Raw genomic sequence first — 27570 nt, 5'->3', positions numbered from 1 at the left:
GGAACAAGCTCTGCTTCAAAGACACGCTTTATCTTCCCACTTTTATAGATGCCAACCTTGAAATTCTGTGCAGACGTCCAAATCACTCAAGCTTTTTCGTTCCAAAGAGCCCAGATTCCTCATGCTCCATTAAATGTACTTTCTGTCGGGATCTGCGACGTCTAGGAGCTGCATCGTTTTTTCATACCTGAATTGATTATAGTCAGAATGCTTTCTCCCATAGCCTTCTCAGAGGAGACTGTCACTCACATCGTAAAGACAATACCGCCACTCAGAGTGAGACGGCCCAGTCGTGGTAGTGCACCAGACCAAAAGGTTAGTATGCCTTCGTTCTTATAGATTGACGCGGCGCAGTGAAATGTGTTCTTGTATACTTGCCTCGCCTCCAAACTCTGCATCCGGGTTTTGACTGTATCAAGAGGCATGGTGGTGTAGACGGTGACGATGCCAGCGATACCTCCCAGGGCGAAAGTTGTCAGAGATCCCAGCTTTTCCCCCGGTGCAACATAGCCCTCGGCGAATTGCTTGAGGCTCGTGTAGGTACTGAATCGGACCGCACTGTTGGCGGCTTGTCGTGCTGTCGTGGGTACGAATCCTTGAAAAAAGCCTCTGATGCCTTTTTCCCGGGCGATGACCATGGAACCATGGATGAAGCCACGCATTCTTGGCTGCGCCCGTTTCCTGTCGTCCACCAGTTGTGTTTTTATCGACTCTGACGGGGTTACTGCCAGTAATGATTCTGTGACTCCAGCACCAAACCCCGCGGCGACGGTTCGCGGCCCAGATATTTGACCATCATCGTCTGACAGCAGATGCTTATATGTGTCAAAAGCAAGGAATCGGACGCCTGCCTTGACCGAATTCCCTATGATCGCAGTCGTGCACCCAGTGTACCATTCTTTCGAGGGGAAGGGAGGCCACGGGAGTTTTTGGGAGTCTGGTAATCGGCGGTTGAGCTGCGACCTTGTCTTGAGGAGATCAAAGGGGTATGTTATAGCAATCTCGACCGCCCCAGCTGTCGAGCCAGCTATTATTGAGCGCAGCGCACTCGGCTGTTGGGAGATGTGTATCAGTGCTATTTTCGCTAGGCTTTGCGAGTACATGGGAGTCCTGCATACCTTGGGTTTCGACTTGTCCCCATCTTTAGCTGAGGTTGATGCCATTCTCTCGAAGAGACTGTGCTGTCAAGGCAGGCCTCCAGTCTGTGCAAAGCTATAGTTGAGTACAAAGTGAAAAGAACTGTGAAATGCTGTGGAGGGCCCAAGGGCTTTCCTGCGACATCGGGTTTATGACTTCACAGCCGGAGTTTTGCCGGCTATCAAACTCCGAGTCGCTAACGCCAAACGCGTGAAACGGCAAGCGCGCCCGCGTCTGGCACTGGCAGCCTGCGACTCCAAAGTTGCCCATTTCTAATTCCAGCGTCTTCATTCCCTACGCATCACCACTCTTCAACGAGCAGTCTCGCCTAAATGAATGCGCTGTAATGGCGTCCCACAAACGCCCGGCCATTCACGATGACGACGATGACAGCGAAACTGGTCAAGAGCCATCGCCACCCCGCCGCTCCTCTGTAGGGTACTTCCGTTGGGTTATAACGCTTGCCAATGCTAACAAGAAGCTAGAACAAGAGAAGGCGGACGAGCGACGAGTCTTCGGTGCCCCGTGATACTTCGAGCGATCGAGCCGATTCCGAAGACGCCAGCACTCCTCCTTCCGAGATCAGTTCCGATGGCGACGAAGAAGACGACGAGGCTTTGCTCTTAGCCACCCAGGCCATCGAGGCCAGAAGCAGAGAAGGCGTGGACAATGAGCCCGCGGAGTACGGGATTCTGGAGGGAGTCCAGCTCAAGAACTTCATGTGTCACGAGGACATGAGTTACGAGCTTGGCCCACTGATCAACTTCATCTGCGGCAAAAATGGTAGCGGAAAGAGTGCGATCCTGACAGCCATCGTCCTGTGTCTAGGAGGGAAGGCTTCAGCAACGAATCGAGGTGCCCGCCTCCAAAATTTCATCAAGGAAGGAACAGACCACGCTACCATCATCTGCAGGCTAAAAAACCAAGGTGAAAATGCATACATGCCCGAGGTGTATGGGAAGACAATTCAAGTGGAACGCCATATCTCGCGCACTGGTAGCACTGGGTTCAAGCTGAAGTCGGAAAAAGGCCGCATCATCTCTACACGAAAGTCTGACCTTGAAGAAATTTGCGATCATATGATGTTGCAAATCGAAAACCCCATGGCGGTCCTGTCGCAAGACCAGGCGCGTCAGTTCATTGCCAGCTCGAGTCCTGTGGAAAAGTACAAGTTCTTTATGAAGGGCGTTCAACTTGAACAGCTTGATCAGGACTACCGACTCATCGAAGAGCAGCTCGACAATATCAGTGCAAAGATCGCCGCCAGAGCCCCAGATCTGAAAGTCCTCAAAGGGAAAGCCGACAGCGCGGCGAACAAGCTTGCACTATCCGATCGATATGAGGCTATGCGTGACAGGCTGCGAGACTATCGCCGACAGCTGACATGGGCCCAAGTCGCGATTCAGGAGGACATTCGAGATGAGTATGTCAAAGAGCTTCGGGAGGCGGATGCCAAGATTGCGGCCGCAGAAGCCAAGGCTGAAGAGCTCGACGCCGCCTACCAGGAAGCCGATGCAGTTGCAGCTGCCGCAACGGAGAGGTATAACACAGCAAATACAGCTATTCAACGCCTCAAAGACGAGAAGAACGAGCTGCAGGCGCAACAGCAGGATCTGAAGAAGGACTATTCGGGAGTGGCGGCCGAGCAACGACAGATCCGCGACGCCTTGGTCAGTGCTGACAGAACCATCACACAGCAGAAGGTAGCTATCGAACAAGAGGTGCAAAGGCTGGCCGAGCTCGATGGGGGAGGAGCTGCTCGCCGCATCAACGAACTCGACGAGGCTAAAGAAGCAGTTAGAAGAGCGGAAGGGGAGTTGCAGGATCACCTGGACCAAAGACAAACACTCGTTGAGGAAATTGAGAGAATGCAAAGGCTCGAGAGCGAAACTGGAGAAGCGAAGAAGAACGAGGAACGGAGAGTTACCGACTTGGACAACAACCTCAAGCGCCTGGTAGAGAACCGCAACTCTCAAGACGTCGCTTTTCACCCCAAAATGCATGAACTTTTACGAGCCTTGCGCCAGGAAAAAGGGTTTCAGGACGCTCCTGTGGGACCTCTAGGGAAGCATGTTAAGTTGTTGAAACCGGATTGGTCTTCAATCTTGGAGAAGTCCTTCGGCAGCGCACTTTCGGGATTCATAGTGAGCAGCAAGCGGGACGAAAATCTATTGAGCAGCATCATGCGACGGACTCAGTGTGTTCTGCCTATCTTCATTGCAAACAGCCTCCCACTAAACATCGGGCCACATCTTCCGGATTCCCGATTCGACACTGTCTTGAGTGTGTTGGAAATCGACAACGAGGCCGTCAGGAAACAGCTCGTGATCTCCAACCAGATTGAGCAGAGCATCCTCATTCCAGATATGACCGAAGCGTCGAAAGCACTCTATTCAGAGGCGTCGCCTCTGCGCAATGTTAAACGGTGCTATTGCTTCAGCCCAGGCAGCAAGGTGAAAGGCGCTGTCTTGTCTTATCGAAACGGCCGGGCAGCGCAAGACCCGGTACACGAATTTATCGGTAATCCAAGGATGAGGACGGATATTGACGAAGCAATCAAACGGCAACAAGATGTACTTGCTGACTGCAAAGCCCAGCGTCTACGTGCAGAGCACGAACACCGCAGTGCCCAGGATCGGCATATCAAAGCAAAACAGGCCCTCAAGCGGCATGGCGCCAGAAAGAGAGAACTTGAAATCGCAGCACAGCAAGCGGAAGACAATGTCGAACGGTTGAAGGAGGCCATCAAGGACGACAGCGTTGAAGGTGGAAAGCTTGAAGCCTTGCGCCAGTCCTTAAGCGAGGCTGAGGAGCAAAAGGCCATTCACGAGAGCTCTTTTCAAGACTCGGTCATTGCCCTTGACGAGCAAACTAAGAGACTTCGCGAGGCGACTCTAAAGTGCAACGAATTGGACGAGCGCATCAAAGAGGCTGAAGCTATCGCCGATAAGGCCCAGTCAGCCGCTCAGAAGGCCAGCAAGAAACGTGCGCATGAGCTGCATGAGAAAAATAGGGCTATTGCTATGATCGAAGACGCACGAGCCGACCGTGGCGCGCTGGAACGGAAGATGCAGGAAATGGATGAAAAGATTGCGAGCTTCCAAGACCAAGCACGGCAGGTATGCGAGCGGGTCAACCTTCCCGAAGGCGAAACATATGAAACCCTGAACAAGAAACATGAGAAGCTATCGGCAGATTATCGCAAGTATCAAGCCCAGGTCGGTGATCGGAACGACATAGCCGCCGAGGCATCGAAATGTTCCAAGGCATACAAGGCGGCTGAGAGCGAAATGAGTTCGTTGGAATCTCTGCAAGCGCAACTGACAAGGTCCCTGGCAGAGCGAAGAAGGCGATGGGTGCTATTCAGAGGTCATATTACAGCTAGATCAAGGGCAGGGTTTATTCACAAGCTCAGCGAGAGGGGCTTCCGTGGAAGGCTCCACATCGATCACAGAAAGAAGGAGATGGACATCGCCGTCGAGCCCGATATTACGAGACGTGACGGAACCGGGCGGAGCGCGAAGACTCTGTCTGGTGGAGAGAAGTCATTTTCCCAGATCTGTCTGTTGCTCTCGATTTGGGATGCGATGGGTGTCCCGATTCGATGTCTCGACGAATTCGACGTTTTCATGGATGCGGTCAACAGGACCACCAGTGTCAACTTGTTGATCGATGGAGCCAGGCACAGCAGTGGCGGGCAATTCATTCTTATCAGCCCAGGCACCAAATCTGACATCAAAAGAGCTCCAGATGTCTGCGCTATTGAGTAAGTTAGGAGGCGTTGCACCTTGTGCATAGATGCTAACGTCTGTAGGGTTGCTCCCCCAGAAAGGGGCCAAACCAGGCTGGTACTTGCTCCAGCATGATCGCTGAATCTTGTCAGGGTCGTTGTGAATATGAGTACAGAGAAGTGCCGAGATGCTCATCTGGTCGGGTTGAGCCACTGCGGCACTGGACGTGACTGAGTCGAGCCGGACGCAAAATTGCATTTTGTTCACATTGAGATTACAACAAGTTGAGGTTGACGTGTGACAAACACGAAAGGTTGTGCTGACTTGTGCTGCTATCGAACCCTCAATGTTTACACATGCTCGAATCGGCTGACTGCCATGCGCTATGAGCCACGGCTGCTCTTTGGACTGCTTCAATATGATGCGCTGTTAATACGCAAGGGCCATTATGCGGGTCACATCATGGGTTTTGGCTCATGTCCGAGACCTCCTGGACTCACCTGACTCTGTGTAACCTTCGACTCTTCACCGAATGTTATCGACTCGGCTTCCTCCGATTCTCGGGCAACATGGCAACGTCGTGATTCTGGATAGCATGTGCCTGAAGGTGGTTATCCATTCAAGCTGCACAGACAAGACCGTGGTGTCTCGTGTCAAAATTTCGATGGGGAGTTGTGTGACTGCCGTCTTGTTCTCGTGGCCGCTGTCCCGTCTGTTGGGGAAGCCATCACTCGGTGAGCCTCAGCAAACGTCCAGCGACTATCTGGCCGGCTGCACAAGGCCTCGCACCTTTCTTCTCTTCCACATGACGATACATCCTTAGGCAGAGCAACATTATACACGCAGGACTTTGGATTCAACACCCTTTCAACCCTCGAATCTTTGGTCGGTAATTCATCCTTCTGCGAGTATGGACATGCCTCACGACAGCAAGAGCTCGAGAAAGACGCATCTGTCGCGGTCACTGCCAACGTTGCGTCACCTTCATCCGACGTGGGATCCAAATCTGTCCCGCATGGTGACTTTTCTTCTTCCAGAGGACAGCAATCTTGGGGTCTTGGACTATGACCAAGGTCCTGCGGTGAACACTGCAAAGACAAGGAACTGTGGGTGTGTCTTGCCGTGTGTGAGAGGAAGGTGCGCAGTGAAGTTGATTTCTAGCGTGTATCAAACAGCTTACGTTGACCAGTTGTTCTTGCAAGGGTCCGAGGGGACCAGGAGCCTGTCCATCAAGTTGCACTTGTCTATGTAACTGAGAGCGACGGTGGTGGAGTTCTGGAGGATTGCCTCCGCGATCAGCATGGAGTCCGGTGCACTTGGGCTGGAAAATGGGATCCACGGTTCGGTTTTGCTGCCGATCGGTGGGCTGGGACAACTATGTTGTGTCATTCAGTCTGAGGAGTCCTCATTGTTGACGCTTTGGTTCATGGATATAGCAAGTATTGTGCCTTAGCCGTGGCGCATGTGAATGGGGGCTGAATGGCATCCATGAATGGTAGAATCGGAATCGAAGTCATTGGAACAAAGCATGTTGCCTAAAACGGCAAGATTTGGTTTATGCCTTGGTCTTGGCGCTGGGCTGCGCTGTGCAGTCGCGGACAAGGCACAAAGAACTTGCCCTCCCACTTGTTCACTCGACTCGAGCACCAGAACTCATTGAACACCTCGAATACTCTACTTGCACGGGGCAAAGCCGCTACTAGACGACCTCTGATTCTTTCAAAGAACCTTACTACCCTCTCGACACAGGTTGAAGTCAATTGCACGCAAAGAGCGACAGATTCCAACCCACCACAATCAAGTGACACCCCGCGACAGACAATCCTGCCTCTGCCCTCGATCTGTTCTCTATCCTCTCTCAAGCCTCCTCTCCAGGCACTAAAGAATCTCCCTGACTTAAGCCACTTTGTTGTCGACATACCGATCTGCTGCTAGCAAAAACAACATCTCATTGCCCCCTCCAACACCTGATCTTCCAAACCTCTCCCAAAATGACAGACGCTTTAGCAGCACAGCTCAACAAAGCCTCTTTGAACGATGGCGCAGACGAGTCGAATTGGAAAGACTCCCTCAACCTCCCAGCAAAAGATACCAGGCACCAGACTGAAGATGTGACCGCTACAAAGGGCCTGGATTTTGAAGATTTCTACATCAAGCGTGAACTGATGATGGGCATATTCGAAGCCGGATTCGAGAAACCCTCCCCGATCCAAGAAGAAACTATACCTGTTGCTCTTACCGGTCGAGACATTCTGGCCCGAGCAAAGAATGGAACCGGCAAGACGGCAGCCTTTGTCATTCCTACCCTGGAACGAATCAACCCCAAAAACCCAAAGACCCAAGCGCTGATCCTTGTCCCCACTCGAGAACTGGCTTTACAAACATCTCAGGTCTGCAAGACCCTGGGAAAGCACTTGGGCATCAACGTCATGGTTACCACAGGTGGTACCGGACTCAAAGACGATATCATCAGATTAGGCGAAACAGTACACATCATTGTCGGTACCCCCGGGAGAATCCTCGACCTCGCAAGCAAAGGTGTTGCAGACTTGTCCGAATGCCCTATATTTGTCATGGATGAAGCCGACAAGCTGCTCTCCCCGGAGTTCACAGTCGTCATTGAGCAGCTCCTTTCCTTCCACCCGAAAGACCGACAGGTCATGCTCTTCAGCGCCACCTTTCCAATGATAGTCAAGTCGTTCAAAGACAAACACATGCGAAATCCCTACGAAATCAACCTCATGGACGAACTGACTTTGCGTGGTATAACGCAATACTACGCTTTTGTCGAGGAGAAGCAGAAAGTCCACTGTCTCAACACATTATTCTCAAAGCTACAAATCAACCAGTCCATCATCTTCTGCAATTCTACAAACCGGGTCGAGCTTCTTGCAAAGAAAATTACAGAACTGGGGTATTCGTGCTTCTACTCTCACGCCAAGATGTTGCAGCAGAACCGCAACAAGGTCTTCCATGACTTCCGTGCCGGTGTCTGTCGAAATCTGGTGTGTTCGGATCTCCTCACTCGTGGTATTGATATTCAAGCTGTCAATGTGGTCATCAACTTCGATTTCCCCAAAAATGCCGAAACCTACCTTCATCGCATTGGGCGTTCTGGGCGATTCGGTCACCGTGGTCTCGCTATCAACTTGATCAATTGGGATGATCGTTTCAATCTGTACAAGATCGAACAAGAGCTGGGCACAGAGATCCAACCCATTCCCCCATCAATCGACAAGAGTCTGTATGTATATGACAACCCTGAATTGATTCCACGCGCCATGCCTCCTCCAGCGCAGACTGCGAGGTCGAACGCGTCCAATGCAAATGCCACCGCAAACACCAGCGCAAACAACAATGCTACCAACACCAACGGTCAATACCAGCAGGTTCGAAGACCACAGAATCAGTCGAATGGATATGGCCAACAATACAACAACCAAGGACGTGGGGGATACCGTGGGCGAGGCCGAGGTCAAGGTGCTCGAGGCCGCGGCGGTCATCCTCAGCAGCCAGCAGCAGCACCTCTGGGTCAAATCGCTCACTAGTTTGAGATTTGGACTGTGATCTAGCTGCGGTTTCCCTCCCAATTTCCTTTTTTTCGGCGTTTTCTTCATTTCCATGGCACGAAGGTCTATGACATGCGACATGCGCAAGCTGGGAGTTTTCAGTTATGGCTGGCTCATGTGGTTTTCCTTGCTATCAGATCTGTACAACAGTGTTGGTACAGTTTCTACCTCTTTCTTGGGATGGGTGTTTTCTGGATGGATTGCCACGGACGGATGGAAGGCTAACGGCTCTTCTGCCGAGCAAGCCTCGGGATTTTATGGCTTATGACATTGCATGTCTTGAAAGAGCCACGTTCTATTTGGAGTCATGGAGACGACTGGCGCAAAAGTTTCGGTGCAGGTCAGTGCAGGTTCCTACACGGATTGTAGATCTGCATGGCGTTGCTTGGCTATTTGCATTTCTCTCCTTCAGATCTCGGACATACCAGCCACACGACGACTCCTCCTATCACTGTCATGAAACTCGATACTCGATACTCATCCTGTTTAACTCTATCCACTTCGACAACAGTCTCGACACCAGTCTTACAGAATGACCTAATCATCAATACGCCTGGCGCATATTCAATCAACACCGCACTCAGCGAACAGCTGGACATACTGTTCTTTACTCCCGCAGAAACGACACTTAAATCCAGGACACACCACGACCTACTCAAGAATATCGACATCCCGTCCCTGATCCCATGCATCACTACTCACGCACCAAAGCACTACTCCCATTGTTATCCTTCCGCTCTTACCTCTCCCTGACAAGTTCATGTCACTCAGTGCGGCTCATCGCTGGGACCTGCCATCAATGTTCTTTAACAAACAAACAATTATCTGCCATCGAACCCACTTCAATCCGACAGCGGACATTCTGCACTATGCTTCCCTTGTGCTAGAAACGGGAAAGCCACCGCTTGACAGATGCAAGCAGATCTGAGAACCACTCTCACACGCACAAAAATCAAGAAAAAGACAAAAAAAATAGGAGGAAAGCCGATAGCCCGAACATCCCGAATGTTTGTTGTATAATTTGTCACGGGCAAAGATACACCAACGCAACAGAACCAGACCGACAAGGATTGCGAATGGATCCCACAGTGAACAGATGACCGGCCAAAAGAGGCTGAATGAAGTCATCCTGCCTGCAATGAAAGAACTGTGGCAGTTCTGGTTACTGGGGGAATTGAAACGGCTAGACAAGTTCGTCAGGGCAGCTCAGCACAGAGCGGACCAGATGAGGTGACATTCAAGGCTTTTGTGTGTTCACCTAACTAGGTCTTCTCCCGGTGCACCTCAATCTCACACTTGGTCGTATCGCGCGCTCAATGAGAAAATTGCCCTCTTTCCTCCGGAAAAAAAAAAGATATCTTCTTCCGATCTTGCTTGATTTTACTAGTTCTCCCCTGCCCTGCGCTGCCCTCTTCAACAGCCCTGACGATGTGGTATACCAAACAGACCCTATCCCCGACCGGTCATGCTGATTGAACAACGTCCCAAAGCTCTCGCGATTCCGACCCAATGAACCCAATGAACCAACTAAAGTAACTAGGTAATTGCCTGACAGTAAAGCTAATAATCCAGCCGCCGTGGTGCCTCCCAATCGATCGAGCTAGTAAAGAAAATCCCCGTGTTTTACCATCCCCTGCCTGCCCTGGCCATGCTTGAAATTAGTCTGTAATCGTTGGTGGTACATGTGGTGTGTGCGCAGAAACGCCTCGATTCTCGCCGCCCTTTGCTCTCGCCCCTCGCTCTCGCTCAGAAATCTCGCAACGTAGGTTGGGTAGGGGTGGGGTCGGAGGATAGAATGAGGATTGGAAGTAACGATCCAAGGGCCTTCAAGGACATGGGGCAAAACCCGGCCCGACTCAACATATCATAAGATATGTGAGAGATCTTGCCTGGAGGCCCGACACCCGGTATCGATTGACCCGCAGAGGTATTAAAAAAACCCCGCAGGACAGCAAAGTCGGCCGTGGCGCCCCTTGTCTGGTGTCAATGCGCGTTTTGTACATCCAGTGTGAAAACCGTAGTGACTGCCTTCTCGACTAACTGCCATTCAACGACCCAAACACAGCTTCTTCGAAGACGGTTTCATGCTTCCCCGAGAACAGTCGAGGTTAAAAGGAAAGAGCGACGTTAGACGGGTGGCTCGTAGCAGTGGCGTTTTCAGTAGGTCAACAACTTCTGACCGCCGCCACTGCCGGCAGCCTTGTGACTGGGTTTTGTGTATGAGCAGAATCGATCCTTGATGCTCACGACTTCATAGATACCCTCGTCGCTGGCGCGGATCATCTTGCTAAATTCATCCGACGTGTCGTGGCGCGTTTCGAGAACGCGTGGTTGTTTGCCCGTGCCTTTTCTGAGATTTTCGGTGCGGGTATATCTGGATTCGCATCATCGAAAAGTCAGTATATCTCTTCCAGAATGCCCGTAGGCTTGGGCACAGTGTTTGGGAGAGAGGGAACAGGAGATACTTACGTGAACTCGAAAGGTGGTGTCCCTGTGAACGTAAACAGTATGTCCACCTCCCCTCCTTCATGAATATCGCTAATCACCGTCTTTCCTTTACCAATCTCCACCGTCGGATACGGATGGATGACTTTTCTGATATCCTTCCTTGCTCGGCATTTGTTATTGCCCATTGCTGAATCACTGACACCCGTGATAAAAAATTCTCCCGGTGACTCAGCGAGTCGTCTGAACTCATTACCGGAGACACGCGCTTTTCGTTCCCGGTTCTGGAAGTTGTAGAAGACGTCGAAGGGGGCTTGGCCGCTCAGGGAGAAAGAGACGTGCTCGCCTACACAGTAGTGTTCCTGGGACTCGAGCGGGATGATGGCCGGAGGCGATGAGACATGGATGCGCACGGCGGACGGGTCCGAGTCGAGGATTGATTCGCAGCCGAGAGCGTCCTTCACAGAGCGAATAGAGACTGTATGTGTGCCTAGGTCGAGGGTGGCTCGCGAAAGTGGCCATGAGTAGCTGCGTGTGGGGATGTCCTTCTGACGGACGATCTCAGGGCGGTTTGATACGCCATGGTGAATAATGGCAATTTCAACGCTGAAAGGGGGCGTGCCCGTGAAGGTGATCGGTATGTTTTCAGTCTCGGCCTCGGCGCTGTTTGTGAAGGTCGGATCGTGTTTGCAATAGCCATAAGTCTTCCCGGCTTGGCTGAACTTGGCTGACGGTAGAGGATAGACTTGCTGGGAAAGAACAATCGGACTGAATCCCTTCTTGTCGGAAGAGTAGCGCGCATCGCCAAGTTCGCTAAAGGCATAGGAATATTCTCCGGCTTTGCTGGTATCAAGATTGATCTGCGCGCTGCTACCGGCAAAGGTAACGGGTTTGTTGCTGATTGCAGCAGGCCCTTTGACCGGCTCGAATCTCTGTTGGTATTTAAGGTGAAACGGTGGGCTGCCAGTGAGCCCAAGGGCCAGAATAGATTCGTCGCCTTGACAAACTGCAGGTTTGCGGAAGCCCTTCAATCCTTCTTTCCCGATGGCTGGATCTCTGATTGATAAGGTCGGTCGGGGTAGCCAGCTCACTTGAAATTTGTTCGCTTTCGAATCAACCACGCCTGGGCAACTGTCATGAACAGAGACGATCTCATAAGTACCTGGCAGGTCGACCGAGATTTCGGCGTTTGCGTCCTTGAATATCTTCTCAAATGAATCAGACCCGTCGTCCAGATTCTGCAGCCTGACCGCCCATGGCGCGAAGCCTTTCAGTCGCAAAGGTAGCTTGACTGGCTTGCCGTCTAGCGCTGAGATCGATCGTTTGCCGTCGATGTCGCCGAATGCAGCTCGCGGTTGCTCTTGTCTGACCTCTATCTTCCGTTCCTCTTGCAACGTCGTGCGACATCGAGATTTGTCTTGGACTCCTGTCAATACGACAGAATAGGCCCCTCCTTCGGCCAACGGGGGAAGCTCAATCGTGCATAGCTCCTCCTCGGAGTGGATGTGGTGCTTCTTTCTTTTGCCGGCATGTACCAGTTCGTAATCTAGATCCCATGGTCCTTGACCTGCAAGTCTGACTGGTACTGACACGGGCGAGCCGAGACACGCCTTGACAGGACGATTGTCTCCCAAAAATATGGCCGACGCCGGCGGCTTGATGTCCTGCTGGAGGACAAGATTTTGGTCTTTCAGTGACACACTGCCGTAGACTTGATCTTCGATCTCATGGATTGTGTAGACGTAAGAGCCAGCTGCTCTTTCACGGAATTCCATCTGACCGCGCATACCGGAGAATTCTTGCACTTTCGGATGAGCTGTACCCCGGTGGCTCATCGTATATCTCACTTTGAAAGGCGGCGTGCCTGTAAAGTCGAAGTTGACATACATGCCAATTGGATTACCGGCGCATTTATCGAAAACGTCCTCGGACTCCATACTGAGACCGGGTTTAGGAGGGTTCACGAGTAGGCATGACGAAGGCTCAACAACCTCCCCATGACAATGCTGGCTTTCGACAGAATCGAGGCTATATTTCCCAGGCTCCCCGATTATAGGCATGTAGTGACTGTCCATCATCTTGTGCACATAGTCTTCGGACTGGACATTTTCCCCCTCGTCATCTGAGACGAAGCTGTATTTCACAATCAGCGGCCAGTCTGACGAATGCAACGTGTCCACGTGTTGAATTCGAACAGGAAGATGAACCGCACTGCCTTCGCGGACTCGAAGAACGCGATCTGAGTTAAGGCCTCCCAATGTAACTCGAGGTCTGTTGTGCACAGTCAAACTCTGAACCCGCGGAGCATGAAGGTCCTTTGGTTTGCTCGCATCGTAGACCACCTTGTTCCCCAGGCCATCTTCCACTTCTTCAATGGTGTAAGAATGACTTCCATTCTGGTGCAGAGATTCGTTGATCTCGAATGATTCAGTTGTGGACTTCGTCCATCCCATATGTGGCCGCCTTGGATCGAGGACGACACTTGAAGTCTCATCGCCAGGGACCGTGTCGAAATCCAGTTGGGGCTGCACGTTCTGGACAATGGAACTGAACTGCTTGTGATTGACAGTCTTGCTGTATTTGACTTTGAATGGTGGGACGCCTGTGACCTGCAAAGCGACGTTGCTCAGCTCTCCCGTGCATCTGTCCTCGGACCGTGTCGAGATGCTCGCCAACGGGCACTGCACAACTGCCGTGTCGAAGCTCCGTTTCCGCACTTCCAGCTTTGTGGTGTCAATAACGCGATGTAACTGGTACAGACCTGCCTTCGACACCGGGTAATGCAGAGTCCGCGGCGTATTTGTGTCAGACTTGTGGTGGCCGCTGTCTGCATGTTTTTTCAATTGCCTAGCTTGTTTGCTGCTGATGATGATCGTCTCGACCTCGTCTGTGTCAAGGTCATACCGTTGAAGCTCAATAGAAATAGGCGTCGTCTGGTTGATCTGAATGGGTATTTCGACCGAAGGCCGAGAGGCATCAATGCAAAACGCCTTCTTCTCGGGATTAAGAATGGCAGAACCCTCTGGAAGGATATGAATAATCTGTTTCCCCAAGATGATCGAGGAGTTGTGTAGAATGTCGGCCGGTTTGACTCGGTGTTCTGAGATCGAAAGTTCCCGATCATAGGCCACCTTAACCAGCGCCCCTAACCATGTCAGGAGCGGGATCGGAATCTTGTACATTAAGAAAGCATTTGCAATGGCATGCAGCAACCATAGTGTGAACGTGGTGGGAAATGAGAACTCCAGCCAGGGTATCTTAAACGCCGGTAGCGCCACGAAGAAGGCAGCATCGATCCCCACCCATTTGAGAAAAAGCCATGTCGAATCCAGATCATTTTCCACATTGTAGGAGTTGTACAGCCTCCAGGCGGTCAAGGCAACATAAAACGCAAAAACGTAGAATCTTTGGGACGGAACATCAACGATCTCTGTCGGTATCAGTGGCGTGGAGGCTCCCGCCGTCTCAGGAGGAGCTCTCACAGGTCGGGTTATCGGTGATGGTCTCGGAGGAAAGGGAGAAGGGGGTGAGCCCAGAGCCGGGCGTCCATTGTTGTTGAAGGTTTGGCGTCGAGGGTCTGTTCGTGGAGTGGTAGGAAAAGCCGACCGCAGTCGCGGAGTTTCATTCATTGCACCATGCGGTTATGTAGCACCCTCTCTTGTGTCGGATCCAAAGTCACCTCTTCCTGCAAATAATGAATCGGTCGCGCGACACCCAACTGTTGGGTCGCAGTTTCGAGAGAAAAGGATCTGGGGTGCGAAACGTGGATGCTGGTGGAGCTTTTAGGACAGAACTCCTTCGATTTCTGCTCTTCGCTTTTCGGTAGGTACAGCCCCCAGTTGGGACAGACCGTTGAAGTGCCTAGTATTTCGTAGATAGGCCCTACTTGCTGGAAGTCGGACGAAGGATTGAGGTTTCTATCGCGTTTGCACGCGTCTTGCAGTTCACGGCCAGGCCACAAGGCTAGGCCACAAGGCTGAGCCCCAAGAAAGTCTCTTGGCACCTCGACACTCACCCAGCCTACGCCGCTTTTACATAAACACCGCTCACCTCTTAATTATTGTCACGAACCGCCAAGCGAGGCTAGCACGTGACCCTAGCCTTTACTTAACTACCGTGCGCTCTTCGCAGAAGAAACTTCCCTCTCCTTATACTTAGTCCTAGTCAAGGTATACTATCAAGGAATAATCTATACCTGTAGCTGCCTGGTATCGCTATACTATAGTTATTCTTATAGAGTAAGCGATTTCTCTCCATCTGACTAGATCGCAGCTCCACTAGAAGTTTCTTCGCGGCGGCCTACATCTTCCTGTTCTACTGCAACTCCGATTGCGCCCTTCTCGTTGTGGTGGTCGATCACTGTATGCGTGCCACCGTCGAACTCAATCTCTCGTTGATATACAGCTACCTCGTCGGCGTCGCCGAAAAGAGCCGCCACTTCCTCCAGTGGCAGGCCCCTAGTATCAGGCCATTTGAAGAGTATCAGCAATCCCCCCAGGCTGCATGGGATGATGAAGCAGAGATAGAACTTCCAGCCAATATTCCTAACAAAGTCCATTAGATTGAGACACACTCCAGCAATGATGACGGAGAACTTACTCGAACGCGGTGGGAGCAGCTTGAAGCCAGATGATATTCATCAAGGCGAGCATGGCAATTCCCATGCTCGCACCTTTTGCCCGTAGATGGGTGGGGAAGAGCTCGGTCACGTAGGTGAACGATATACCTGGTTGACGATTCTGTCAGCAGACGAAGCAATCATAGATGAGAAGTCTGGCTTACTGTCGAGAAAGACGCAGTACCCTATCTGATACACGAAAAACATGGCAACCCCGGCTCGAAGAGCGGCATGGTTTGTCAAAGTCGTACCAAAGTTGGAAATGATCGCAGCCTCCACAATCAGGCAAGCCATGCAAAATGCGATGCCGAAACTGAAATATCTTGGCCGTGGAAACATGTCGATCAGCGGCATGGCCATTGTCGCCAACCCGAGAGACATGGTGATCCACCCACACTGGTAGAGGAGCTGCTGAGCGGTGGAGAACCCCAACGCCGAATACAATGACGGCCCATAATCTGTCAACAGGTCAGACCAAAGTAACTCATCAAATATTCGACTGCGGGACCTACTGTTGATCACCAGGACCCCTGAACATTGGACAATGCCAATAGTTCCCAGCGCGAAGAGCGTGCGTTTCCGGTATGAAGGTTTGCGGAACATATCAATCCAAGAACTTGGTAGCGTTCTGTCGATGGCAATTTGTTTTCGAATCTGGTAGAGCTCGGTGCGTGCAAACGACAAGTCAGGATCACCGGGCCGGTGATGAAGGCGCTCAAGGACTTTCTGTGCCTCCTCAACGCGATCTTTCAGGATCAAATACCTCGGGCTTTCGGGTACCCAGGGTAGCCCAAGCAGAAGTATGAGTGGCCACAAGCATTGCAGTGCAAGAGGAGGCCTCCATTCGTCTCCGCTCTTGCTTTTCCAGAAGTAAAACCCAAATCCAACCCAGGTGGACGACGTGTAGCCGAGCTCAAAACCAAACGCACTTATGTCCATGAGTGCGCCACGATATGCTGGGGGAACGACTTCGCTCATCCATATCTATCGACAAATGTAAGTATCAAGGATTCAGGACCCGAAAAGGACGGGCCCAAAGGGATAGACCGAACGTACTGTGGTGGCTGTAAGAATCATATACGACCCTAAGCCCGAGAAGAAGCGGAAGACTTTCAATTTCGGTCAGCATGGCCTGCTTTGCCCACATCGCCACTAGCTTCGGGATCATACCGATAAACATGGCAACGCTTGTGCTGCCTGCGAGACATGCGCCGGAGATGATGATGATGATTGCGGACTATGAGACGTGTTAGTCTTCGCTGAGCTTAGACAACACAGGTCTTGCCTTACAGAAGCAAGAGCGGCCTTTCGACCCCATCGATCAGCGACCGGCGACACGGCCAAAGAGCCAATTACTGCTCCAGCCTGGAACAGGCCATTCATCGTTGAAATCAGATCGGTTCCGTCGGGACGCGTGTCAAGTTGAAAGTATGCCAGGAACGACGGCTGAGCTGTCGAGGACGTCAATTCACAGTATCGCCGCGGAAGGCTTTATAAAGGTGCATACCCAACGTTGTCGAGATGATGGACGCTGCCCATCCAAAGGACATGGACCCCAGGGAGACGAAGAAAAGAATGGCGACATTGTAGACGGTGACCGGCTGGCGCTTCATGGTGGAAGACATCTTCTCTGTAAAGCGATAGCGATGAGTTCACGGAGGATGCGACAAGGTAGCTAATAAAGCTGTTGTATTCATTTCTTTAGACACCGAGGAGTCTAGGGCAACAAGCAATTTCCCCGGATTTCTCCACACGAAACGGAATACCCGCTTCCTGGTGTTCCAGCCGAGGGTCTCCATCATGTGAATTTGACTGTGGCCTCGAGACTAGGTGGATCTTTACTGTATGGCTTATGACCATGCCGTCCCATGTTCTTTGAAATTGTGTTGGCCGCAGGCGAGTTTCTGGTCGTAAATCCACTCAACCCCCCTAGGCAAGGCTTTCCGACGTTTAGCGCCCTTTGGTGCAATTCAGCTCCAAGGAGGCTTTTGCTGGTTCGGATCCATCCCGCATATCCGCGGAATTCCTCTTACGGTTAAGGCGACCCGCATGCCTTCCGGATATAGTTCGTACCAGTGTTGGATCATTCCGAGGGACTCTTTGGAGGTTGAGAGAAGCCATGAGGGGTCCCTTGGATACCCCTCGGATGAGTAGGCTGGAATACATTGTACTGAGGAACGCGTCCCGGTAGTCAGAGACAGCTATGTAATTAGTAAAGATAAATCAGAGCACCTTCCAGGATATTGTCTAGTGAAGGTATTCTCTCTTGACGCATCCGCAGTACATTCAGTCAGAACAGATAGCACTTTCCAGGATGGGATCAATAGGTCATAAACGCGCAATTTGCATAGCGAATTGCAGTGGAGCAAATCGTAAGTATTTGTTGTCCTGAACAGTCGAAGAAAGACACTCACAGCGACAAGCCGACCCTGGGTATAAGATGTTAGAGCAGGCTACAACTGGAGACGTCGATGCAATCACGGGCGATTACCTTGCGGAGTTCAACCTGGCATCGAATGCCCTCGCCCATAAATCATCGCAACACCCGGGCTGGGAGCGTACCTGCGAGGACGGACTCCTGCAGACCATACAAGTTGCCAATGAAAAAAGATTGAAGATCGTCGTGAATGGTGGCGCCATAAACCCGAAGGGACTCGCCGAACTCGTGCAATCCAAGGTATGCTGTTCAGCCCGCGAACCATTCGAGCGCTCATGGCCTGACCTCTAGGTGGATGAAAATAATTACAGTCTCAAGGTCTCGTATGTCCAAGGAGATAATGTGCTTTCTCGGCTGGGTGAGATTTTCAGCACCTCGACTTATTCACACCTGGACTCAAATCGGGCAAGAGTCAAGCTTAACAAAGCAACCCACTCTTTCCTCGATACCCAAAAAGAGATTATTTCGGCACATGCATACCTGGGCGCCCGGGGTATCACTGCTGCTTTACGAGCAGGAGCTGACATTGTAATTACTGGTCGTGTCGCTGATGCGAGCCCTGCGGTCGGTTTGGCAGCATGGTGGCACAACTGGTCGGAGCATGAATTTGACAAACTGGCCGGGGCTTTTGTTGCTGGACGTAAGTGGTCTTCCAGGACAGCCAATGGAGCAACAACTGACTTGAACTCAGATCTCATCGAATGTGCTTGCTACTCAACGGGAGGTAACTTCTGTGGTTTCACCAAGTTTGAAACCGAAGATTTGGTGAACTTGGGTTATCCCATTGTGGAGATCGAACACGACGGGACCTTTGTCTTGACGAAGCACGAACAACTCAAAGGATTTGTTACTGTCGACACAGCTCGAGCACAGCTCCTGTACGAAATTCAAGGCAACATTTACCTAAACAGCGATGTCAAGGCCGACTTGCAAGACATTATCATGGTACAAGAAGGACCCAACAGGGTGCGTGTTAGCGGTGTCAAGGGCCACCCACCACCCCCTACTACGAAACTCGCACTCTTCTACATTGGGGGTTATCAAGCTGAATGGATTTTCGGCGCAACTGGGACACACGAGGAGGTTAAAGCCAAATGGAGACTTCTCGAAGCGCAGATCAAGTGGATCTTGAAACGCAGGGCAATTCGTGAGGACCAATTCGACGAGCTTCAATTCCAGCATCTAGGAGTTCCAGAGGCAAATCCCAGGAGCCAGGAGAGCGGCACTGCAGTCTGCAGAGTGTTTGCACAGTCCGAAGATGAAGCTGTTGTTCGGCAAGTCTTCGAGGCGTGGACTGAGACAAGCATGCAGCACTACTCCGGTGAGAGAGCCCTGCTTGCACGGAGAGCTCGATGAATACTGATCATGAACAGGTATGCATACGCCTTTAGACATCCGTACAGCGGTTCCCAAGCCTTATCTGGCATACTTCCCGGCGCTCATTCCGCAGAGCTCCCTCCATGAAACTGCTACGATTCTTAAGCCTGAAACGATAATCGAAGCCGGCAACGTCACTGTTGTTGAAGAGCTCCTTCCTTCACTCGACTACGATACGAAGGACCCTGTGCCTTTGGAACAGTTCGGCCCAACCGTGAATGTCCCCATGGGACAAGTTGTCTATGCCAGGAGTGGTGACAAAGGCGCAAATGCGAATGTTGGCTTTTGGGTACAACAGCAGGATGAGTATGACTGGCTGCGTTCCGCATTGTCCAAGAAGGAGATGATCAGAATCCTCGGCGATGATTGGAAGGATGAATACCATCTGGAGCGTGTAGAGATGCCAGGCATTTTCGCGGTGCATTTTGTCATCTACGGAATCCTTGGTCGTGGAGTTTGTTCATCATCTCGCCTGGACAACTTTAGCAAGGGTGTCGCTGACTATCTCCGTTCAAAGTAAGCCGACTCTGATTCAATCACTGTTGAACGGACTGCTGACTCTTTCCCAGGTTCATGGATGTTCCCACATTATTCACTAAACGCTATAACAAGGACTAGAACAGAGTTGCTGTGTACAACGTCGCTCGGGGCATCCAAGCCTGTCGCTTGAAACCTTGGGCATAGTAGGCATTGCCAGTCATTCGTACGAAACACTCTGGTCGCTTCCATGGTTCCGCAGTTGATGTAGAGAGCAAATTGAACGTTTCATACTTTGGCTTTCTAACGTGGTTGTAATCCTCCAGGCCATGACCTGAAACCATACATCATCAACATACCATCGTCATTTAGAATTAGGTCAAGCCAGGAGAGTCGAACCTATTCCGGAATTTGGGCCTGGGCCTCTGGGAATCCCTCGTTCCCCGCACATCATTCATGGTCCTCCATAGCGGGAGCCCAATACCCATTGGGTTGAGGTCACGCCAGAATAGGTGGACTTTTCCCCGCATTGTTCTTTGTCCGTTTGTGCCTTGTGCACAAAGATCCCTGAGGAGGCTATTCAGAAAGCTCTTCCACTCCCAGGTCGTTGAGCGTGGCCACCCTTCTCTTACAGACTCAGCCAGCTTCATCTGTTCGACTAGTGATCGGGTTACCGAGATGCTCGTGGGGCTGGCTTAGTCCGGTCTTGCCACATAGGGTTTCCTTGTCCAGCCTCGGCTTTGTACAATTTACGGTTGAGAGAAGAATTATAAAGAATCAAGGCCTAGCTTCAGCTGTAGGGCTGCCTGATGGTGGCTCTCGATGGACAATAGTATAGCTGTAGAATTTACGGGGCGGCGGCAGCGTCATAGGTCTATTGCGTGCATGCAATGTAGGAGACGGAAAAGCAAGGCAAGTACTGAATTCCAGGGCCGAAAAGGTCATTCACTTACTGTTCCTTTCAAGTGCGACAATGCGCGGCCGACTTGTTCCAACTGCCGACTCTACGACACCGATTGTCTGTATGGCAAAGACAGAAGGAGGTGAGTGTAAAGGAGTCAATCGTGCCGTTACACTTGCGCAAACCTAGCCTCAAGGGCGCTGACCATCGGCAACCGGACACAGGAGAGAGTCGTCGGCGGTAAGACGTATGCTCTCGTCCCATTCTGCGCCAGAGAACCCACCATCTCCCGCGATTGCAGGCCCCTCTTCTGTGATACAGACGCAACAGCGTCCAGACTGGCAAGGCCGCGAACGCCAGAGCGACCATGATTCAACGATTCGGCCACGCACAGGAACAACTCCCTCCAGCAACTTGGGAGGGGATACGGGCCCATTCCTCGACTACTGGATGAACTTGGCCGAGTCACGGAGCCTTGTTGAAGCCGATACAGTGGAACCTGGCCATAATGATGACGCATCCAGCTCGACTGATAGATCCGAGACAACGTCGGAAGGGATGGAGATGGCTTTCCCCAGTAGTTGGCAGAGTCCAGTGGAGGGCCTTTCGTCCTTTAACGAATCCCAGCCAAAAGACGTCCCACCGGATAGGAACTTCGCGAAGTCATCCCCAAGACGTTCGCAGGGGCAATCAGCAGCCTTGGAAACGCCCGTGTCGATAGCTGGCAATGCGATATTGCCACAAAGGTCATGTCCTGATAACACCGATCCCCTTAGAATGTTAGCAAATTCCCCCGGCAGATTGATTGTTGCCGAGGACGGAAGCCAGCGTTACTTTGGATCATCCAGCAACATAGCCATGCTTCACGATTGGTCTTCCTCGATGTTCCGCCCGAGCATTCGCTGTGTGCTCAAGGACGGAAACCATGCCATCCAGCAGGCCGGTCTTGAATGGCCAGATGATCCAGAACAAGAAGAGTGGCTTACCAAGCAGTATTTTACCTGGCACAATCCACTTAGCCACGAGGTCATCGAACATGACTACATGGCAGCAAAGGCAGCTTTCAACTCAGGTGAAGCGACCGAGCTCTATTCACCTGCGTTGCGAAATGCAATGTAAAACTTCCACCCCTCCACGAGAGACAGCGAGACCTGACAGAAGCAGCCTAGCACTAGGTGCATGCTACAGCCAGCAGAATGGCGCTCATGCTTCACTCAAGCACCAAGAGCCGGCCGAGTTCTTCGCTCTACGTGCAAGGGTATACCTAGACGTGGAAATGGACTCCCCATGCCTCGCCACTGCCCAATCGACGCTACTGCTTGCAGCCTACGAATTCGGACGTGGGCTAGACTCCAGAGGTAAGATCTGTCCATGAAATGTATTGCCCTATTGCTTTCTGGCTGACACGGGTAAACACAGGATGGGTTTATGCCGGTGTGTATTCCTGAAACTCTAGGCGATCGCTCAGTTGAAAATAACTGCTGATGAGGAGTTCAGGAATGAATATTCACCTTCTCATTGACTTGGGTCTCTGCCCTGACTTGTCCCGTGGTCAGCGCGTAGCTGGCCCAGGATATCAGTCGGATGCCCTCCAACGGTCTCGGAGCGAGCTCTTTCGGGCGAGCTTTTCATCCAACATGTGAGTTTGAGTCGAACTATTATGGCCAGCCTTTGGAGGGCTGGTCCACCTGGGACTAGATCTCGAGCTTGCAATTTGTAATCTCTCCACTGACGCGGCTCTCAGGTTATGGGCCATGTACACGGGAAGACCGTCGTTGTTGAGCAAACTGGCCGTGGACCGTGGGAATAAGCACATTTTGACGAAAACAGACGAGCTGCTGTGGGAAAATTTTCAGCGCCAGGGACTGGATTCATTAAGAGATCTGGAAGCGCAGTCCAGGGCAATGGGTATTCCCCACTACCTGTATCAGCTTCTGAGAATCATGGAAGCTATTCGAGCATCCCCGTAAGCTAACTCAATAAGCTTCTGTGCCCATAACCCTGCGGTCGTTGCTTACGAATAGTCCCAATTACAGGCAGCATGGAATGCGAGATGCAGATGATACTACCCCTGAAATTTTCATCAATACCATGAGCAAAGTCCTCGATGACTGGATGACTTCGCTACCAAAGCCCTTGAGAGTCGACACGGTAGAGATGGATCACGATCAGGAAATTGCAACATCTAAACATGCTTCTGCGATCTTACTGCTCCAGTAAGTGCGACTTGACTTGACGTCCTACCCGTTTCCTTCATCTCCCAGAGCGACGTCCGGTCGCAGACGGCCGACCTCCCATACACTGACTCTCCGCCTCTGTTTGGCACAGTATGCAATATCACCTAGCACGAATCCTGCTCTACCGTCCCTTCCTGTGCGTCGTGGTTCCAGACAATATTCAGACCGCTAGCGACTACCTTGAAGGCAATATGGCGCGACAAGTTTGCACCGAGTCCGCCGCCGACATCTGCTGTCTTCTTAACTTATACCGACGACAATTCACTCTACGTTCGCCTCACATTCAACTCATACCCATTGTCACCACTGCAGGCATGATCCAAGCCTCTCACAGTTACATGCCTTCTCCGAGATCAGGAACGCCAGACACGCGACCATGGCGCAGCAGCCGACCCGAAAGGACAGTACAGGAGGATGTTCTCTTGTGCATTCAAGCTCTGGCTGAGATAGGGCAGACCTTTAAAGCTAGCATCCGTGGAATCGAGATCATAACATCACTCAGACGTGGGTTATAGAAATACATTCGGAAGCAAACAAGACAAGCACAGTTGCCTGAAATATGGCTATACCATGACCTTATCAGCTCTCTCGCTCCTTTCCTGACTCAAAACTCCAGCATCAATCAGCAAGAGTCACATAATCTTGTCTCTCAATTGGGGCGAACTCATGAGTCACTCGGACCAACCAATCATTCAGAATAGGAATTCGTCATGTCTTATCAAGTTCCCTTCTGCTCCATCGTCGGGAAACCATAAATCGGGAATATTCTCGAAACCTTGTCCAGGATTGGAGCCTCCCACTGAAATATCAAAGCCCAACAGTGCCTCATTTTGGTGGTGGATCTCGCCTGGTTGAAAGCTATCCCATGGCCACCCGACATTCCAAGGGTCGTGGAAGTCTAGCGTCTGAGTGTCGGGGACGGGGGTTGCACTGAAGGGATGATGCAAGTCTTCGCCATTACCGTTGCCGTGTACAAAGTCCTCATCATGCTCCCGTGGTGCAAGTTGTGCGAAAGTATGTTCGATCAAGGGTGCGAAGGCCTCATATACGCGCTGGACTCCATCATGGTTTCGAGCCATAGCCTGCAAGACATCAAGGCATGTTCTTACAGCGACAGCGGCATTTGCGGCTTTCGACCGGTCCCTGACGTCGACAAGAAGAACAGATATCGATGATAGCATGACCGACACCCTTTGTCACCTGATGTCAGTAACGCCTTTTTCCACAACACCCGGTATGTTCAAGGGAGGACTAAAACTAACCCGTGTGGTTGCATATACTTGGTAAGACCTTGACCAATCATGATCTTGGAGGCGCTGGCAATCTCCTGAGCAGCACGTCGGAGTCTTCTTGCTGCATGTCTCAACGGGTCCTTTGGAGAACAAGTGATGGGCGAGTCTACTAGTGAGGCAGCGTGGACGGCTTGGCGACGGTAGAGAAAACTTGCTGCTGCTTGAAAGACCATGTACAACATGATCCGATTTGCCGTGACACAGGCAGAAGGCGTGCTGCCTGTGACTTCAGCGGTGGAGAAGCGCGCTTCTGCAGGAAGTGCATTTAACCACTCTTTCAAGCCCGCTGCGCATGTTTTTTCAACCAGCCGTCTCCAACAGTCAATCTTCTGGTCTTCTTGGCCACTGATGCAGGGTACCAGGCCCACCAAAGCCGCTGTAGAGCGATCAATGGACAGCAATTTCGATATCCACACAGAGAGTCTCGAAAGCTCTATAGTGATCAGCTGAATCGTGCAAATGTCCTTTCTTCCTTGTGAACGGTCAACACCACCGGTGTAAGCAACATCGCCGCCACTGTTTTGAGGTGCAAATGTAGAATGCAGATTTATGTCCGTACTTGACGGAAAGTCTTCCGCCGTGAGTGGACTGGGACTCTCAGAGTCGGTAGATAAGATAGTAGGAAGCCGTGATCCGAGCCCAACCAAGCTCTCCCTCAGTAGACAACACCACCACAGCCTCCGCAGAAGACTTCGGTAGCGTCCTTCGGACGACCGCTTGATCATCCCTGTTATGTCCGTCGTTTGTGCATGTGTGGCGGCCAGTCTGCTCCAGTATATTGCACTTTTCTCGTTGTCTGGTGTCCGGACACGGTAGCTCATTAGAAGCAGAGACTGTAATATTGCAACGGGATCTTTCTCCGTGTTATGGCTGTATAGTAGCTCGGCGCGTTGATAGAAGGCCCGTTGAGCAGCAGCGCCAGAATCGTAGCCAAGTGTCTGCAACGTTGAATCTGCGAGGAACTGTGAGACAGGTCGTCAGTGACACATGACATTTTTGGGTCCGGCGAACCTGTTCGGGGAGCACTGCGTTTTGCCATGTACTTACAGGACTAGTGGCGAAAAGCAACGCTTGTACCAGGAGAAGACTGACACGCGTCCCTTTTGCAACGCCCGCGACGGTTGGTCTGACCGTGATTGTGGAGTGAAGCTCGTCGACATCCAGAAGCGGCATGGTTGGGTGAACAAATTCAGAATAAGCATCGAGAACTTCCTTCATAGACTCTACCGACGGGACGTGATAGCAGTCACATCGAAGAAGGCCATCGAGTTCAAACTGGTCAGGCTCGGATCTCGTGGGCGGCTGGACCCAGAAAGGCAGGACTTTTTGATTCCCTATTGCATCCAACGGCATGGAAGAGTCTTGTTCTTGGTGGTTGCCATGGCTGAAGGGCATTCTATTAGCCAGTTGTGCCACTAGGCCAAGCGCGCCCACACCGAGGGGAGCTCCCTTCGGCGCTTGTGTTGGACCACGAAAGAAGAAGTGCAGGACGTCGGACCCTTACCTGGGTAGCGAGTTGCCTTCCAAAAAGATACACTCTGCACGGTCAAGACAGCAATTCGAGCAGGGAGGGCCGCTAACACCCGCATTGCATCTTACTTTCCGAAGACGACACCTGCGACAGGCCCGGGTCGACCGTGTCCTCGGCTTTGATCTGGTGCCGGAAGGTTGGCGCGTGACACTGCGCGAGACGGCAGTCGAAGGCACCTCCATGAGAAGTACCAGAGACTACTTATGTATGATCGTGCTCGAGTCTGGATCTCTTGAGGTATCGGTTTTGCGCAACAACGTCTCGTAAGGCTACAAGGTCTACATATGTAGGGCGGGCTCGGCACGCCGTAGCATTGTCCGCGGGGGTTTCCCCATGAAATCTCGTCATTTGTAATGCCGAGGGCATCGTATCCCGCCACGCCAACCAATCGATACATCGAGGGTGGCTACTTATCCAGCGAGCCGACTTGCGCGTGAGCCGAAGGTGAGTAAGGGTAGTACCATCCTCTACTGATCGAGGCTGACCCGCTTATAGTTAAACTAAAGCAAAAGTATTGTGAGGAACGACCATCGTCTCCTAATGGTGCGGCCCCTAGAGGAGAAGTCCCGTAGCCTAACAGTCTACTAACTCCGCTTACATAGGTAGACCTAACTACTATATATAGCCTAAGACCAGGTACAAAGGAGACGCAGAAATAATAGTCGTGGGCATAGCCTTTTACGCACTAAAGGAGGCCAGCGTTCGCTCCGGTAGGTATAGAACCGATAGGATGAGGGATAAAAGTAGAAGAGTGTTAGAAATGGCCTTCATGCGACCTAGGAGCGGGATGCTCAGAGTCTCTCAAAAATGAATGCGATGATTTCAGAAGATAAAGATAGCGACAGCTCGTCTTCCACTCCTCCCCGGGCCGTCCACAGGCTGGTCAGACGAGTCGGAAGGCCTCCGAGTGATACGACGTCTGAAAAGGTGGAGAAGGCTCCCAGAGATCAAGACAAGAATCCTGGCAGAAAGGGCGACATCATCCCGCTCACCAATCTGCAGTGCATTCTTACCGTCCCTTGAGTGGTTGACGTTCCAAGTGGCCGGAAAGTCGCACGTACCTCTATACATTGTGAGTGCCAGCGATCTTGGTATCTCGCCTGAAAAAATCGAGGCCGGTCTTTCGAAGGCCCTCGAGTGCTGTCAACTGTGGGATGCGATCCTGTTGCTTGACGAGGCCGATGTCTTCCTTGAGGCGAGGTATTGTAACAGCTTGGATCGTAACGAGCTCGTTTCCAGTATGTTTGCTCACCGTGCATCATGATCGTCGTGGTCGCGAACCATCAACTGATCTACATAGTCTTCCATCATCGGCTAGAACACTATCAAGGATTGATGTTCTTGACCACGAATCGGCTCAGCGTCATTGATCCTGCATCCAAATCGAGGCTCGATCTTGTCCTTCCATACCACGATCCAGACGTGCCTTCCCACCGAAAAGTTTGGGTCAGCTTCATCCAGAAACTTGGACCCGGGGTCACGTCTATCGGCGACAGTGACTTTGATGAACTTGCCAAGGAGCAGCTGAACGGGCGAGAGATCAAGGACTTGATCAAGACTGCTCTAGTGCTGCCAGCCGCGCCAAGCCCTTCAGAGCCCAACACCTGATCACCGTCTTGAATATAAACGAGCGCGTAGCGAGTTGTGGCAGGCCGTGCCTGCCCACGACCTAGCCACTACCTAGCCAAGGGATAGCGCCTTGGCACCGTTTTACCTCTAGATAGCCGGAGCGTAGGTCGCTTAGAGATAGAATAATAAGTATTTAGAGAGATCCTTTCATACCTATAATAGATAGTAGTAACGCTCTTATTTCTAGCT

The 27570-nt window shown here is 51.6% G+C and overlaps 9 protein-coding genes across 9 annotated transcripts; 5 read left to right on the top strand and 4 right to left on the bottom strand.

Annotated features, from left to right (window-relative positions):
- Positions 1-129: 129 nt before the first annotated feature.
- Z520_01265 (uncharacterized protein) lies at positions 130-1163 on the bottom strand (the record flags this gene model as incomplete). The annotated part of the gene is made up of 3 exons (XM_016771783.1): positions 130-187; positions 250-1052; positions 1119-1163. The coding sequence occupies 3 exons, from the start codon at positions 1161-1163 to the stop codon at positions 130-132; spliced, it is 906 nt and encodes a 301-aa protein (XP_016636922.1).
- Positions 1164-1483: 320 nt separating this feature from the next.
- On the top strand, positions 1484-5003 carry Z520_01264 (uncharacterized protein; the record flags this gene model as incomplete). Its single annotated transcript, XM_016771782.1, has 3 exons — positions 1484-1570; positions 1623-4903; positions 4952-5003. 3 exons carry the CDS (start codon positions 1484-1486, stop codon positions 5001-5003), a joined length of 3420 nt encoding a protein of 1139 aa, XP_016636921.1.
- A 1856-nt stretch (positions 5004-6859) lies between these two features.
- On the top strand, positions 6860-8416 carry Z520_01263 (ATP-dependent RNA helicase dhh1; the record flags this gene model as incomplete). Its single annotated transcript, XM_016771781.1, has 1 exon — positions 6860-8416. One exon carries the CDS (start codon positions 6860-6862, stop codon positions 8414-8416), a length of 1557 nt encoding a protein of 518 aa, XP_016636920.1.
- Positions 8417-10594: 2178 nt separating this feature from the next.
- On the bottom strand, positions 10595-14511 carry Z520_01262 (uncharacterized protein; the record flags this gene model as incomplete). Its single annotated transcript, XM_016771780.1, has 2 exons — positions 10595-10811; positions 10907-14511. 2 exons carry the CDS (start codon positions 14509-14511, stop codon positions 10595-10597), a joined length of 3822 nt encoding a protein of 1273 aa, XP_016636919.1.
- Positions 14512-15143: 632 nt separating this feature from the next.
- Z520_01261 (uncharacterized protein) lies at positions 15144-17113 on the bottom strand (the record flags this gene model as incomplete). The annotated part of the gene is made up of 8 exons (XM_016771779.1): positions 15144-15426; positions 15482-15608; positions 15665-15958; positions 16013-16484; positions 16557-16609; positions 16671-16737; positions 16791-16951; positions 17008-17113. 8 exons carry the CDS (start codon positions 17111-17113, stop codon positions 15144-15146), a joined length of 1563 nt encoding a protein of 520 aa, XP_016636918.1.
- Positions 17114-17814: 701 nt separating this feature from the next.
- Z520_01260 (uncharacterized protein) lies at positions 17815-19834 on the top strand (the record flags this gene model as incomplete). Its single annotated transcript, XM_016771778.1, has 5 exons — positions 17815-17872; positions 17924-18177; positions 18229-18577; positions 18629-19258; positions 19311-19834. The coding sequence occupies 5 exons, from the start codon at positions 17815-17817 to the stop codon at positions 19832-19834; spliced, it is 1815 nt and encodes a 604-aa protein (XP_016636917.1).
- A 1635-nt stretch (positions 19835-21469) lies between these two features.
- Positions 21470-23444, top strand: Z520_01259 (uncharacterized protein; the record flags this gene model as incomplete). Its single annotated transcript, XM_016771777.1, has 7 exons — positions 21470-21807; positions 21857-22050; positions 22112-22126; positions 22190-22331; positions 22437-22658; positions 22729-22908; positions 23021-23444. The coding sequence occupies 7 exons, from the start codon at positions 21470-21472 to the stop codon at positions 23442-23444; spliced, it is 1515 nt and encodes a 504-aa protein (XP_016636916.1).
- Positions 23445-23621: 177 nt separating this feature from the next.
- Positions 23622-25574, bottom strand: Z520_01258 (uncharacterized protein; the record flags this gene model as incomplete). The annotated part of the gene is made up of 3 exons (XM_016771776.1): positions 23622-24120; positions 24192-25183; positions 25269-25574. 3 exons carry the CDS (start codon positions 25572-25574, stop codon positions 23622-23624), a joined length of 1797 nt encoding a protein of 598 aa, XP_016636915.1.
- A 985-nt stretch (positions 25575-26559) lies between these two features.
- Z520_01257 (uncharacterized protein) lies at positions 26560-27360 on the top strand (the record flags this gene model as incomplete). The annotated part of the gene is made up of 3 exons (XM_016771775.1): positions 26560-26669; positions 26755-26990; positions 27053-27360. The coding sequence occupies 3 exons, from the start codon at positions 26560-26562 to the stop codon at positions 27358-27360; spliced, it is 654 nt and encodes a 217-aa protein (XP_016636914.1).
- Between the last annotated feature and the right edge of the window lie 210 nt (positions 27361-27570).

Source organism: Fonsecaea multimorphosa, assembly GCF_000836435.1.
Source record: "Fonsecaea multimorphosa CBS 102226 unplaced genomic scaffold supercont1.2, whole genome shotgun sequence".
NCBI lineage: Eukaryota > Fungi > Ascomycota > Eurotiomycetes > Chaetothyriales > Herpotrichiellaceae > Fonsecaea > Fonsecaea multimorphosa.
This window is presented reverse-complemented; position numbering and strand designations above follow the sequence as displayed.